General features: G+C 42.2%; 1 protein-coding gene across 6 annotated transcripts in view; it reads right to left on the reverse strand.

Annotated features, from left to right (window-relative positions):
* Nucleotides 1–5,082, reverse strand: part of LOC124043963 (pleckstrin homology domain-containing family M member 3-like) — a 48,094-nt gene extending 43,012 nt beyond the window's left edge. For 5 of the 6 annotated variants that reach the window (XR_006840413.1, XM_046363151.1, XM_046363149.1 and 2 more), the window contains exons 1-2: nt 4,995–5,082; nt 1,955–3,001 (exon numbers count right to left, since the gene is read on the reverse strand). Coding sequence is in view for 5 of the 6 variants with exons in the window: in XM_046363151.1 (XP_046219107.1) it covers nt 1,955–2,465 (511 nt within the window). In the remaining variant the exon portion in view is untranslated. Of the gene's footprint in view, nt 1–1,954; nt 3,002–3,245; nt 3,498–4,994 lie in introns of those variants that run through there. The other variant, XM_046363150.1, reaches the window with a different exon arrangement.
* Nucleotides 5,083–12,943: the final 7,861 nt, after the last annotated feature.

The following is a 12,943-nucleotide window of genomic DNA, read 5'->3' on the forward strand; positions in this document are numbered from 1 at the left end:
GTGACTACCTCATGAAGCTGGGTGGCTACTTTGAATAATTTGTTTCACAATTTGTCTACACTATTATTCTACAATGTAGAAAATAGTAAAAATTAAGAACCTTGGAAAGAGGTGTGTCCAAACTTGACTGGTACAGTACATACTGTAGCTACCTCAATTACCTCGTACCCCTACACCGACTGGTACTCCCTGTATTTAGCCATTGTTATTTTCTACTCCCTGTATATAGCCATTGTTATTTTCTACTCCCTACATATAGTCATGTTATTTTCTACTCCCTACATATAGCCATGTTATTTTCTACTCCCTGTATATAGTCATGTTATTTTCTACTCCCTACATATAGCCATGTTATTTTCTACTCCCTACATATAGCCATGTTATTTTCTACTCCCTGTATATAGTCATGTTATTTTCTACTCCCTGTATATAGTCATGTTATTTTCTACTCCCTGTATATAGTCATGTTATTTTCTACTCCCTGTATATAGTCATGTTATTTTCTACTCCCTGTATATAGTCATGTTATTTTCTACCTCCCTGTATATAGTCATGTTATTTTCTACTCCCTGTATATAGCATGTTATTTTCTATTTTATAGTCTATTTTCTACCCCTGTATATAGTCATGTTATTTTCTACTCCCTGTATATAGCTATTGTTATTTTTTTCTACTCCCTGTATATAGTCATGTTATTTTTATTTTCTACTCCCTGTATATAGCCATATAGTTATTTTCTACTCCATATAGTATATTTTCTAGTCATGTTATTTTCTACTCCCTGTATATAGCTATTTTCTACTCCCTGTATATAGTTATTTTTTCTACTCCCATGTTATTTTCTATAGTCATGTTATTTTCTACTCCCTGTATATAGTCATGTTATTTTCTACTCCCTGTATATAGCCATTGTTATTTTCTACTCCCTGTATATAGCAATTGTTATTTTCTACTCCCTGTATATAGTCATGTTATTTTCTACTCCCTGTATATAGTCATGTTATTTTCTACTCCCTACATATAGCCATGTTATTTTTACTCGTTATTCACTGTGCATTTATTCCTCATCCCTTTCTATTTTGCTATATATCTTTAACTCTGCATTGTTGGAAATGGACCCGTAAGTAAGCATTTCACTGTTAGTCTACACCTGTTGTCTATGAAGCAGGTGACAAATACCATTTGATTTATTTGATCCTGAGTGGCCATTGCTGTGTTCCAGAAGAATACAATACTGTCTGCTGCATGCAGTACAGCTGTGTCATAGCCTAGCCTATTCCTTTTCTCTAGGACTCTGAAATTATCTTCATTTAGACAAAGGTGGAAACTAGTCCTAACCTTAATCTAGTCTCTGACACAACAAGGAAAAGTACATGTCATGATAGCATAAGTCTATTCATCCAATTTTTAAAAAAGACACTAGCATTGACTTGAGTATCAACTAGGGCTGTGAAGGTCTTGGAATTTGAGATTGCGGTAATTGGCCAGGGCAATGTATATGGTCACTGACATAATCGTTGGGGGGGGGCCCATTAACATGAATTGTATAAAAGAAAGTCCACTCATCAGCGCTTCTACACCCCCGCGCATCTAACGTTAGAGGTTTAGCTGCTGGAGCATCAAACGACCGTTGGAAAGAGGAGATGTAGACAGTTTAATAGACAGACTTAATTAGCAAAACAATTGCTTATAATCTTTAGCAAATAATACCGCTAATAGGTCAAGTTGATCTACATGAAAATATAGTTATTAAAAATGTTTTTCAAAAAAATGTATGTAGGCCTATTTTTAAATGGTTTTGACAGTTATTTTATTTTCATGACTGTCTTCCTCCATAACCGTCACACGGTTATTCAATTACCGTCACAGCCCTATTATTAACCAATAATACATAAGCTGTGTGTCCTTATCAGCTAACCAAAGAAGAAGGACATACTCTTCCTTCCAGCCTTACCTTCTTCTCTCTGGTCGTTGAGAGCAATGTTCTTCAGCATGTTCTTGTCCACAGCAGGCAGGCCATTAGCGTTGTCTGTGTAGGACGGTCGGTAGTTGACATCAGAACGTGAGCGATTGTGGCCTTTCTTAAAGGCGGTGTTGGAGGAGTTAGAGGTGGTGTTGTTGGTGTCCTTGGTGTGGGCAGCCAGGTCGTTGGTGGAACGAGCACGACTTCTTTTCCCCTGCCTCAGAGCCAGCACGCTGAAGGCAGAGGGCTGGTCAGCCCAGGCCACGTTACGGGGGGATACCTCGGTCCCCTGCTCCCTGGCCAGCAGGCCCCACACCCCGCTAGAGCTCAGCTTCCCCAGGGCTGCAGACATCTCCTGCAGCTTGGGGTGGTGTTGCCTAGGCTGCCGGAACCCATCCCCACCCTGGCAGTGGCTTTGGCCTCCACCCCCATCTAGGCAGTGTAGGAAGTCCTCAGTGGCCTCCAGGGCAGGACTAATATCCTCCACCTCCAGCCCTTCCATGATGCGCCCGGGGTGGGTCCCTCCTAGAGGCTGTTAGGGCAGGCGGGTGGTCCTCTATGGGGCGGGATGGTCCTCTATGGGGTGGGGTGGTCCTCTATGGGGCGGGGTGGCTCTGGAACTTGCTGGCGAAGCATCTGCCGTCTGAGCCTCAGAGGGAGGCAGTCTGAGCGGATGGTGTTCCTCGAGGGCAGGAAGCTCCTTCCAGGACAACAATCCCTCTTTAACACAGCTCTGTTAATCAACTAGCTAGAGGCGGATGATCCTATTGAGTTAATGCTAGAGATTGGCACAGTAAGAGGAGTAGGTCTGGCCTTTGCCAGAAATTCTCATGGCACAGTTTTGGGTGGCACTGTTTTTCTTACACAGGCCGATACACACACACACTTGAAGAACTGTGGTGCTGTGTGTGTGTGAGAGAGAGAGAGAGAGAGAAAAGTTTCCACATGAATCCACATATGGATGTGTGTAACAAAGAAGAATGCTCCTCCTCCACATTGGATGATGATGTCAACAAAAGGGGGCAATATGAAGATTCACTGTGTCATGGTAAAGAGGAAAAAAAAGGAAGCATGTCAGGGTTGATTATCAGACAGTAAGAAACACAGAACAGGGTCAACATCAGTTAGGTTTAGCACTGAACGAGGCTAAGCAAGCTTCACATTTCCCATTATCATAGAACATGCTAATTATTCTGACAGATAGCCTAAAAATAGTTAAACACTCACTACCAGCAATCTTAACTCATTGTAAATCAATTACCTACAATCAATCTGAACCTACCCTCAATCATCACCTAAAAGGGTCTCAAATGGACATCTCCTCAAAGTCAGACTCATCATCGGACGCTCCCTCAACTGTTTGGATCATCCCAGTTTGAGGGAGTAAATGGAGTCTAACACACAGCCAACCTGTGCCTCAGGCATGGACCAACCTGGTTGGAGCGGGGTTCCCTTTCATCTGCCCAGCCAGTTTAGCCTCTCACTGTCAGTGTTTGTTGTTATTTTTCTCTTCCTCCCCGATGCAATCATCTATCTCTACCTCTCCCTCTCTCACTGACAGGCCCATCGATTTTCCCTGCTTCCCTCCCTTGCCCCTCCCGGCTCAGGGTCTTTCACTTTCTTCCAGTAATGAATTATTTAGAGGGCATTACATCACCATTAGCCAATCGCTGGACGGCATACAGTCAGTACTTCACTTAGAAAGGGTGATGTGGAGGAAGGGGGTGATGGTGGGGAGGTGGATGGATCAGTAAGCAGGCAGGTCAGATGAGGCTGTGCTTAGGAATGTTGTCTCCGTGACAACAACCCTGGCCAAAGGCTGGGGCAGGTTGTGACTCCAGCTTCAGCAGCTATCGGACTCATCAATGTCTCTTCAGCAATGACCTCACTGCATCTAATGAAACACTATGTCGTCATGGCTATGTACTGTATGCTCATAGCAATCTAACATCCAGACAATCATCCTGCACTAAAGAGTACGCCCAACACTAGGAAAACATATTCAACCATCCCCAAGAGCAAACGGTAAAAAGGAAAACACACATCATAACATTTGACATGAGTGACCTTGACTCAAAAAGGCTTGGTTGCATGTGATGGGTTAAGTGCATGACTGTCTGAGGCTAGCAGCACCCCCAGCAGCAACCAGCAGCTGAGTCACGACTGTGTCCTCACCTTCCCAGCAGACCACCCTGTGTGACACAGAAGCACACAGTGCCTCCTCACTGACTTTTTTTTTTATCCCTCTCGCACAGCAGTCATTGCATCCTCCCTTAGGGTATCAAGCATAAGCATTTCGCGACACTCAGAATAACATCTGCTAACCATGCGTATGTGACCAATACAATTTGATTTAGGGCAGTAGCTAGCATCAGTGTGTGTCTGTAAGCATGAACATATAGTCTATAGCTGGATAGACTATACACTTCTTTATTTTATATATTCATTTGAAATGATGGTAACGTTAACTAGCTAACAGAGGAAGTGTCTCTAGTGCAGTTAGCGATTCCTTGATCAATACAAGGGGAAAGCGCAGTCAAGACAGGTCTCTTTCTTAGAACTTCAGTCGACTAGTTGTTATCGACGCAAGTATTACAGTTTTAGATAAGGTTAGACATCCTGACCAGCTGCATCCTGCTTGAGTGGTTCACTGACATAACTAGTTAGCAAGCTATTTAGCTAGCCCCAAACTAGCACAGAATATTAGACCACTTCCAACATTCGTCATTGAAACAATAATTACCTAGCTTGGAGAGCTTGCGTCACGGTACCAATCTAGATAAACGACTCAGCTAGCTACCAGGTGTGAATGTCCATCATCTACTGTAACTAGCTAACTTAGCAAGCTAGCTAACGTTAGCTAGCCTCCATCCTTGAACAATGTCATTTTGATAGCAGGGTAAAACCATCTACACGCGCAAATATTTATCAATATTTGTTAACATTGTATTTCAAAAACAACATAAAGCTAGCTAAATACCCACAGGCACGTCTCCGAGAAAAAAAAACAAATATATAAATCGTGACTCACCTGAATCTGTTTACAAATATGTAATTTTCTGGTCCGTCAGCGAAAACCTTCACCGGATGGAACTAATAGTTCCGTCATTAAATGTTCCGTCTCAATTCTGCCGGGGGAGTTATTGCTTGGTCTTACAACTTGTGTGAGTTTGCCATGCATTCTAGAGAAGTTTGCCATGTGTTCTAGAGAATGGTAGAAGTTTGCCATGCATCCCAGATCAGGTCAGAAGAATTACTGTACAGAGTCGTAAATTCTTCAATATCATGCATAGAAATTAATTATTGTATAAGTAATAATGTAATAGTATGATAATATTAACATGATAATGCTGGTGTTATTATAATTTCAACATTAATCGAAATAACCTAAGTAAGTGTGTAATAATAATCGACAACCTTTTGGTGAGTTGCTAAACCTTGTATCCCTCTGTCGCAATCACCTCTTTTGTTATTATTATAATTTTTTTTCAACCATTTATTGTGTTTTTTAATTCACACAAGTTAACCTACAGTTGTTTCAAGACCAGTATAATACCAATCTAATGACTAAGGCAGGTGACAGCAGCGGGGGGAACATTTCAAACTGACAGTCCTCCTACAGAGGTCATAAAGACATTTCTCTAATGACGAATCTGAGTGGAGGGGTGGAGGAAAGAGAACAGAGCATATTTTTTCCTAATAGGGCTGAGCTAACGGTCCTTGAAGCTACCCAGCGTCCATTGTGCTTGCCCCACAGAAAGAGAAACATTATTCAAGTCTCTTTCAGGCCAGAGAGAGAAACACAGTAATTATCGTGAGCTCTCTGGCTAAACCTCCGACCTCCCCTCCCCTCACTCGGTCCCTCAGCGCTCCACTGTACCCTTTCTGTGTGCTTATTGTCTAGGCTCATTTAAAAAGCCTTCTCTAATGAGGGGGACTGGCCCGGGCTAATGGGCTCAAATAAGTTCCTCTCCGAAGCATTGTTGTGGGATAATGGTGCTATGAGCCCCAGGTGTAAACTTGCAGACACCGTATTGTGCATGACCTACATAGAGCTGCATGTGAATTCCTGCTCAATTCTATTTGTCCCAGCAAACTCTCCTCTCTTTTTTTTGTTCTGAGAGGAGAGTCAATTATGGCAGTCAGGGATTAGGCCTAGCTGCTTTTGGGAGAGATGCTGGAGAAGGCAGAGAAGGACTTGTAGTTCTGTTTGATAGCTCAATAGTATAATGGATAAATACCCTTTGCAATGGGATTATATTGAAATAATATACACATTAATAGAGCAGTATATAATGTGATAACCTCAAGGACATCACGGCATCGAACACAATTGTAGCACGGACACTACTAACAGTGAATGGTATTGGTTGCTTCCTTCAGAGACTTAAAGGAACTATTGTTCATTCACCAAGTAAAGTATAAATGCAAATTTGTCACATAGTGATTTTATTTGTGTATACAATAATACATATTATATGTTATCGTCCTCCCACAGTGTCTGTATCCAGCAAGACACAACAAAACCTTCAATCTAAGTGCGCTGCCTGGATACAAGATTGACATTGCAAATAAGGTTGAGTATCAACATCAAGAACAAGACCATTTCTATCCGTATCCCCCTAATTTTTCCATCTAACAGCACTCTTTCCCTCTCTCGTTTCTTGACCCACGCACTCCACTCCACTCTATCTATCTATATCTCTTTTCTCTCTGTCTGTTTCTCCCATCCATCTCCCCCCTATATTTTGATTATACCCTCCTGTTCTGATGACTAAATTATGATTGGGTTTAAGGATGGCAGTGCTTTCATCTGGCCAGTGTTGTTCTGCTCTCTCCCTCTCCAACACAAAGGGCCCGCTACCTCTGCTCTGCTCGACCGCTTTTGAAGAGTAGAGTGGCTGTTGGGTCCCCATGGAAACAGCAGCACAGGGGCCTCTTATGTCCTCCCTACCGGAGCAAGGTGTCCTCACCACAGAACAGAGACAGAGTTAGAATACAGACAGAAGAACACAAAGGAAAACACAGCTCTTATCTTATAAATCTGTGAAAAGGAAGTGATTTCAGGAGAAATAGGGGCAATTTGACTGTGTATTATGATCTGTTTTTTTTTCATGCTGGAATGGCATTTTTTACCAGGGTGTCTGTTTGCTATGCAAGGCTAAGTCACATACCGGTAGACATCTAGTACATTTCAATCCTATGTAAAAAGGTAAAACAGAACAATCATAATCATTCCATTATGTTGTCATTATATATGCTGTTCTATAGGGCCTGTAAATGGCATAGTATGTTGTAATTATGAATATAGGATATGAGAGGGAGGATGGACAAAGACTTAATTGAAAGGGGGGCAAATGTATAGCAGTAAACATTTAGGACTACAAGACTAGACCTCCTGAATGTGTTCATTCAAAGCACTGACTAAACCAACAGTATCAACATATGACCAACCTGAAGAGACAGCTTCCTGGCTGGATGTACCCAGCTGGCACATTTGGTTCCTTGGAAGTTGTGGGAACATATACATTTTTGGTTTCACATTTGTTGTGGGAACAAAGCCATATGTTTCCTGACTTTTCTAGGAATATTATTTACAGGTTACAGGGAGGTTCTGAGAATGTTTTACTCTGGTTCCTTGAACGTTTTCCTGTGAGATTTTATTAACGCTCTGAGAACAGAAATTATAGGTTATTTGGAGGTTTTTGAATAACTTCCTTAAAACTTTCACTGAATGTTTCAATATGACTTTTAGTAACACTGCTAGCTTATTTTGAGTTAACTTTTATGAACTGCAAGCACAGATAGGACACATGGAACTTAATTTACTTAATCAGACATTAATCATGAAAACTATTTTCTTTATTGTGACACAGCTTTTGTTTTTTTACACATACAAAGCTTTTAATTTTAGTCTATTCAAACAGATTTCAAAGGAAACAAGCACTCATTAAGATCTGTTAGTGGGTGCGGCCAACTCACCTGAACACAATTAACAAGATAGAGTTTTGTTGATGCTGAGACCTGAATGTATGTTTTGAAATAACCTTCTCATAACGTTATCTGAACATTACTGAAGTTTTCTTGTGGTTTTCATGGAAAGTTTTCTTAACGTTCTCAGAACTATTTGAGAACATGACTTTAAATAGAACCACAAGGAAACCTGCAGGAAACATTATGCTGAAGTACTGAAATTCCCACAGAAGAATGTTGTTTCTTAACATTCACTGAAATATTTGAGAACATGCCTAAATTCAAACCAGTTGGAGAACGTTCCTAGAACATTACCAGATTTGAAATTAAATGTAACCATGTTTGAACTTTCAGGAAACATTCTGTTAACACTTTACACTAGTGGGAATTGGCCTATATGGATAGGGCTAAATTGAAAAGTGTCTCATAGAAGAAATATGAAGCATATACATAACCATGATAGCAATTAAAAGGGAACAGTTTGGAGATTATGGAAATATTATTAAACTAAACTGAGGACACAACAGTTCACCTGACACAAGACTGAATCCAAACATGACACTTTTGATTTTATGTGCATTTTACATTTACTGTACTTTTCGCCGTATTTGTCAACAACGAAATCTAAAAATACTCTGGATACCTTCAGTAATATGATAAGAATATTCTTCGACAATTTGGGTTAGGTGCAACATAAAACAAAAAAATTCCCAAGGGTTTGAGTGAGAGGTCAAACTGGTGACTCCAAGTGACACAGTGTGCACAGTTCCCAAGTAATTTCAATGCACTTTTATGACTCAAAGAAGACTCTTCAACTATAAGGTGCTTTTTTGAGCTCTCCTAGCTGTGCCGTTGAGGAACTAGAGCAAGCATGCTTGTAGTTGTTTTGTTTGGAACACAGTCCTGCATCCCTGCCATTAGCTTCCAATTTACCTAATTTACCGGGATTCTATGCCTCTAACCCTATTACAGGGGCTGAGTCACTGGCTTACTGGTGCTCTTCCATCCCGTCGCTAGGAGGGGTGCGTCACTTGAGGCGGTTGAGTCACTGATGTGATCTTCCTGTCCAGGTTTGGTGCCCCCCTCGGGTTCATGCCGTGGGGGAGATCTTCATGGGCTATACTCGGCCTTGTCTCAGGGTAGTAAGTTGGTGGTTGAAGATATCCTTCTAGTGGTTTAGGGGCTGTGCTTTGGCAAAGTGGGTGAGGTCCTGCCTGGTTGGCCCTGTTCGGGGGGATTGTCGGATGGGGCCACAGTGTCACACGAGCCCTCCTGTCTCAGCCTCCAGTATTTATGCTACAATAGTTTATGTGTCGGGGGGCTCGGGTCAGTCTGTTATATCTGGAGTATTTTCTCCTGTCTTATCCGGTGCCCTGCGTGAATTTAAGTATGCTCCCTCTAATTGGGGTGGCAGGGAAGGTTGCAAGTTCAAACCCCTGAGCTGACAAGGTACAAATCTGTCGCTCTGCCCTTGAACAGGCAGTTAACCCACTGTTCCTAGGCCATCATTGAAAATAAGAATTTGTTCTTAACTGAATTGCCTAGTTAAATAAAGGTTAAGATTATTTTTTCAAAAATGGAATAATTATCTTTCTCTCAAAGGACCTGAGCCCTAGGACCATTCCTCAGGACTACCTGGCCTGATGACTCCTTGCTGTCCACCTGGTCGTGCTGCTGCTCCAGTTTCAACTGTTCTGCCTGCGGCTATGGAACTCTGACCTGTTCACGGACGTGCTACCTGGTTCCGGACCTGCTGTTTTCGACTCTCTCTCTTTACCCACCTGCTGTCTCTAACTCTGAATGATCGGCTATGAAAAGCCAACTGACATTTACTCCTGAGGTGCTGACCTGTTGCACCCTCTGCAAACACTGTGATTATTATTATTTGACCCTGCTGGTCATCTATGAACGTTTGAACATCTTGGCCATGTTCTGTTATAATCTCTATCCGGCACAGCCAGAAGAGGACTAGCCACCCCTCATAGCCTGGTTCCTCTCTAGGTTTCTTCCTAGGTTCCAGCCTTTCTATGGAGTTTTTCCTAGCCACCGTGCTTCTACATCTGCATTGCTTGTTGTTTGGGGTTTTAGGCTTGGTAGCTGTGTAGCACTTTGTGACATCTGCTGATGTAAAAGGTCTTTATAAATACATTTGATTGATTGACCTAACTTCATTGCTAACATATAAAAGAATTACATACCAAACCCGTTCTTAGGGCTTTTAGTTTTCACACTCCACATTTTTGGAATCACTTACAAAATTAATTACATTTGTATTCCCTGGTACCTCTAGGGCATTTTAAATCCCTGATGATAAATTAGTTCACGAGCTGTGCAATTCTTTTTTGATTTATTTAGTCACTTATTTATTATGTCTGTGATGTTGGTGATGTTTTGGTGTGGTGTACTTGCTATTGTATTTTGTTATATTTTTTCATCTTTTACTTAGTGGTCTCAGGGTGCCATTGACAATGACACCCTGGCCTCCCGAATGGCGCAGTGGTCTAAGGCACTACATCGCTAGCTGTGCCACTAGAGATTCTGGGTTTGAGTCCAGGCTCTGTCGTAGCCGGCTGCAACCTAGGAGATCCATGGGGCGGCACACATTTGGCCTGGCGTCGTCTGGGTTAGGGGAGGGTTTGGCCGGCAGGGTTGTCCTTGTCCCATCGCGCAGTAGCGACTCCTGTGGCGGGTTGGGCTCAGTGCACGCTGACATGGTTGCCAGGTGTATGGTGTTTCCTCTGACACATTGGTGAGTCTGGCATCTGGGTTAAGTGGGCATTGTGTCAAGAAGCATTGTGGCTTGGTTGGGTTGGATTTCGGAGGACGCACGGCTCTCATCCTTCGCCTTTCCCAAGTCCGTACGGGAGTTGCAGCAATGAAACAAGACTGTTACGACCAATTGGATACTGAGAAAACAGAATAAAAAAAGTGTGGAAAAAAAAGTGAAAAATATCAAAATAATCCTCTCATCTTTTAAAATGCATTGAGTTCCCTTCTTTTACAGTATTTCCCTCACTCGTACAACATTTGTCTTTTACAAAAGCTGCCCAATTAGCAGGAAGGATGGGGGCAACTTCTTGTCAGTCAAAACCCAATCAGAGCTGTAAAGCGTAGAACCTGAGCTCTGATGTCATGTATAGAATGTTCCTGTACAGCCGCTGCATTTAAATTTAGACACCAATCAAAAAGTTTAAAGGGCTACATTAATGAAATACCAAGTAAATAACGTTTTCTTTGTCAAGGTCCTTAAAGCCAAGCAACTATCCTGCACCAATCCGAGAAAGTTGTGGAAAGGTTGCATGCAAAGTAACCGTAGGACAACCACACTCTAACCAAGCTCTAAGAAACATATGGTTTTCACAGCATGATGTGCTAAATGTGTAGTCGCCATAGAGATACAGCTATAGAAAGCACAGGAGGTTGGTGGCACCTTAAATTGGGCAGGATGGGCTTGTGGTAATAGCTGGAGGGAAATTAGTGGAATGGTACCAACTACTGTACACCAAACACATGGATTCTGTGAGTTACATGCCATTCCATTCACCCCATACCAGACGTTATTATGAGCGGCGCCCCCCTCAGCAGCATCAGTGAGTTTCAAACCTAGAATCCTCTGTTCTCTATCAATGGAATAAGTCCACTGCACCACCAGGATGGAGGTAGTGCCTTGGTTTTTTACACATATAAAGTTGTTCATTTTTGTCTATTTAAACATACCCCATTTCAAAGGAAACAAGAACTCATTAAGATCAGGTGTGGCCGATTAGCGGGCGAGGCCAACACACCTGAACAAGAGGACAAAGAGTTTAGTTGATGCTAAGAATGGAACATATGTTTTTAAATAACATTCCTAGAATGTTCTCTGAACGTTACTACAGCATAATGTTGCTTCTTAATGTTCTGAGAACATGACTTTAAATAGAACCACGAGGAAACGTTATGCTGAAGTATTGACATTCCCACAGCATGCTGCTTCTTAATGTTCTGCGAACCATCTGAAAACATTCCCAATGTCAAACCAGTTGGATAATGTCCCTAGAACATTACCAACATTAAATGTAACCATGTTCTTTAAGTAAATGTTCTGTTAAAGTAATGAAGGGACAACCACACTCTCACCAAGCTCTAAGAAACATTTTCAGAATGTTATGTGCTAGCTGGGTTTACTCCCTCGGAGGGCTGACAGATCAATAAGACAGAGACATCAACAACATGCTACGTTGTCCCATCCATCCCTGATTGAAAACAGTAACCACTGTTCACATTCACAGATAATGATCCTGCTCTTTCAGTGGCACAGCCATCTTTGTGGAGACTCAGACTGGCAAATGAGACTTCCTTCCCCCGGACAAAATCCAATTACTTTGGGACAATAGTAGCAGCCCTGCAGGCTCAGATACCTTTTTGGAAACCTTGGACATCCAATTGAGGATGGAGAGAACCAAGTGCCTTTGCTTTCCCTTCCTCAGTGTCTATCTAGCCATCCAGCTCAGCTTCCACTAGGATTAACCAAGTGGATGCCATCTGGTGCAAAAAGCTAATCATGTCAAGGGTGCCCCTGAGTGTGTATGAGGACAGTGCACTGCTGTAGGCCTATACTCCCAATGTGGATGCATCACCGAGACAGTCATCCATACAGTGATATATTAGGATTATATGGATGTTGTGCTGCAACTGATAATACATTGGATATGAAGTGCCTATTCTCTTTCTCTGCATGATGATCTCTCCTGTATTTATGCTGCAGTAGTTTATGTGTCAGGGGGCTAGTGTCAGTTTGTTATATCTGGAGTACTTCTCCTGTCCTATTCGGTGTCCTGTGTGAATCTAAGTGTGCGTTCTCTAATTCTCTCTTTCTTTCTCTCTCTCGGAGGACCTGAGCCCTAGGACCATGCCCCAAGACTACCTGACATGATGACTACTTGCTGTCCCCAGTCCACCTGGTCGTGCTGCTGCTCCAGTTTCAACTCTTCTGCCTTATTATTCGACCATGCTGGTCATTTATGA

This window comes from Oncorhynchus gorbuscha, linkage group LG09 (genome assembly GCF_021184085.1).
Source record: "Oncorhynchus gorbuscha isolate QuinsamMale2020 ecotype Even-year linkage group LG09, OgorEven_v1.0, whole genome shotgun sequence".
Lineage (NCBI taxonomy): Eukaryota > Metazoa > Chordata > Actinopteri > Salmoniformes > Salmonidae > Oncorhynchus > Oncorhynchus gorbuscha.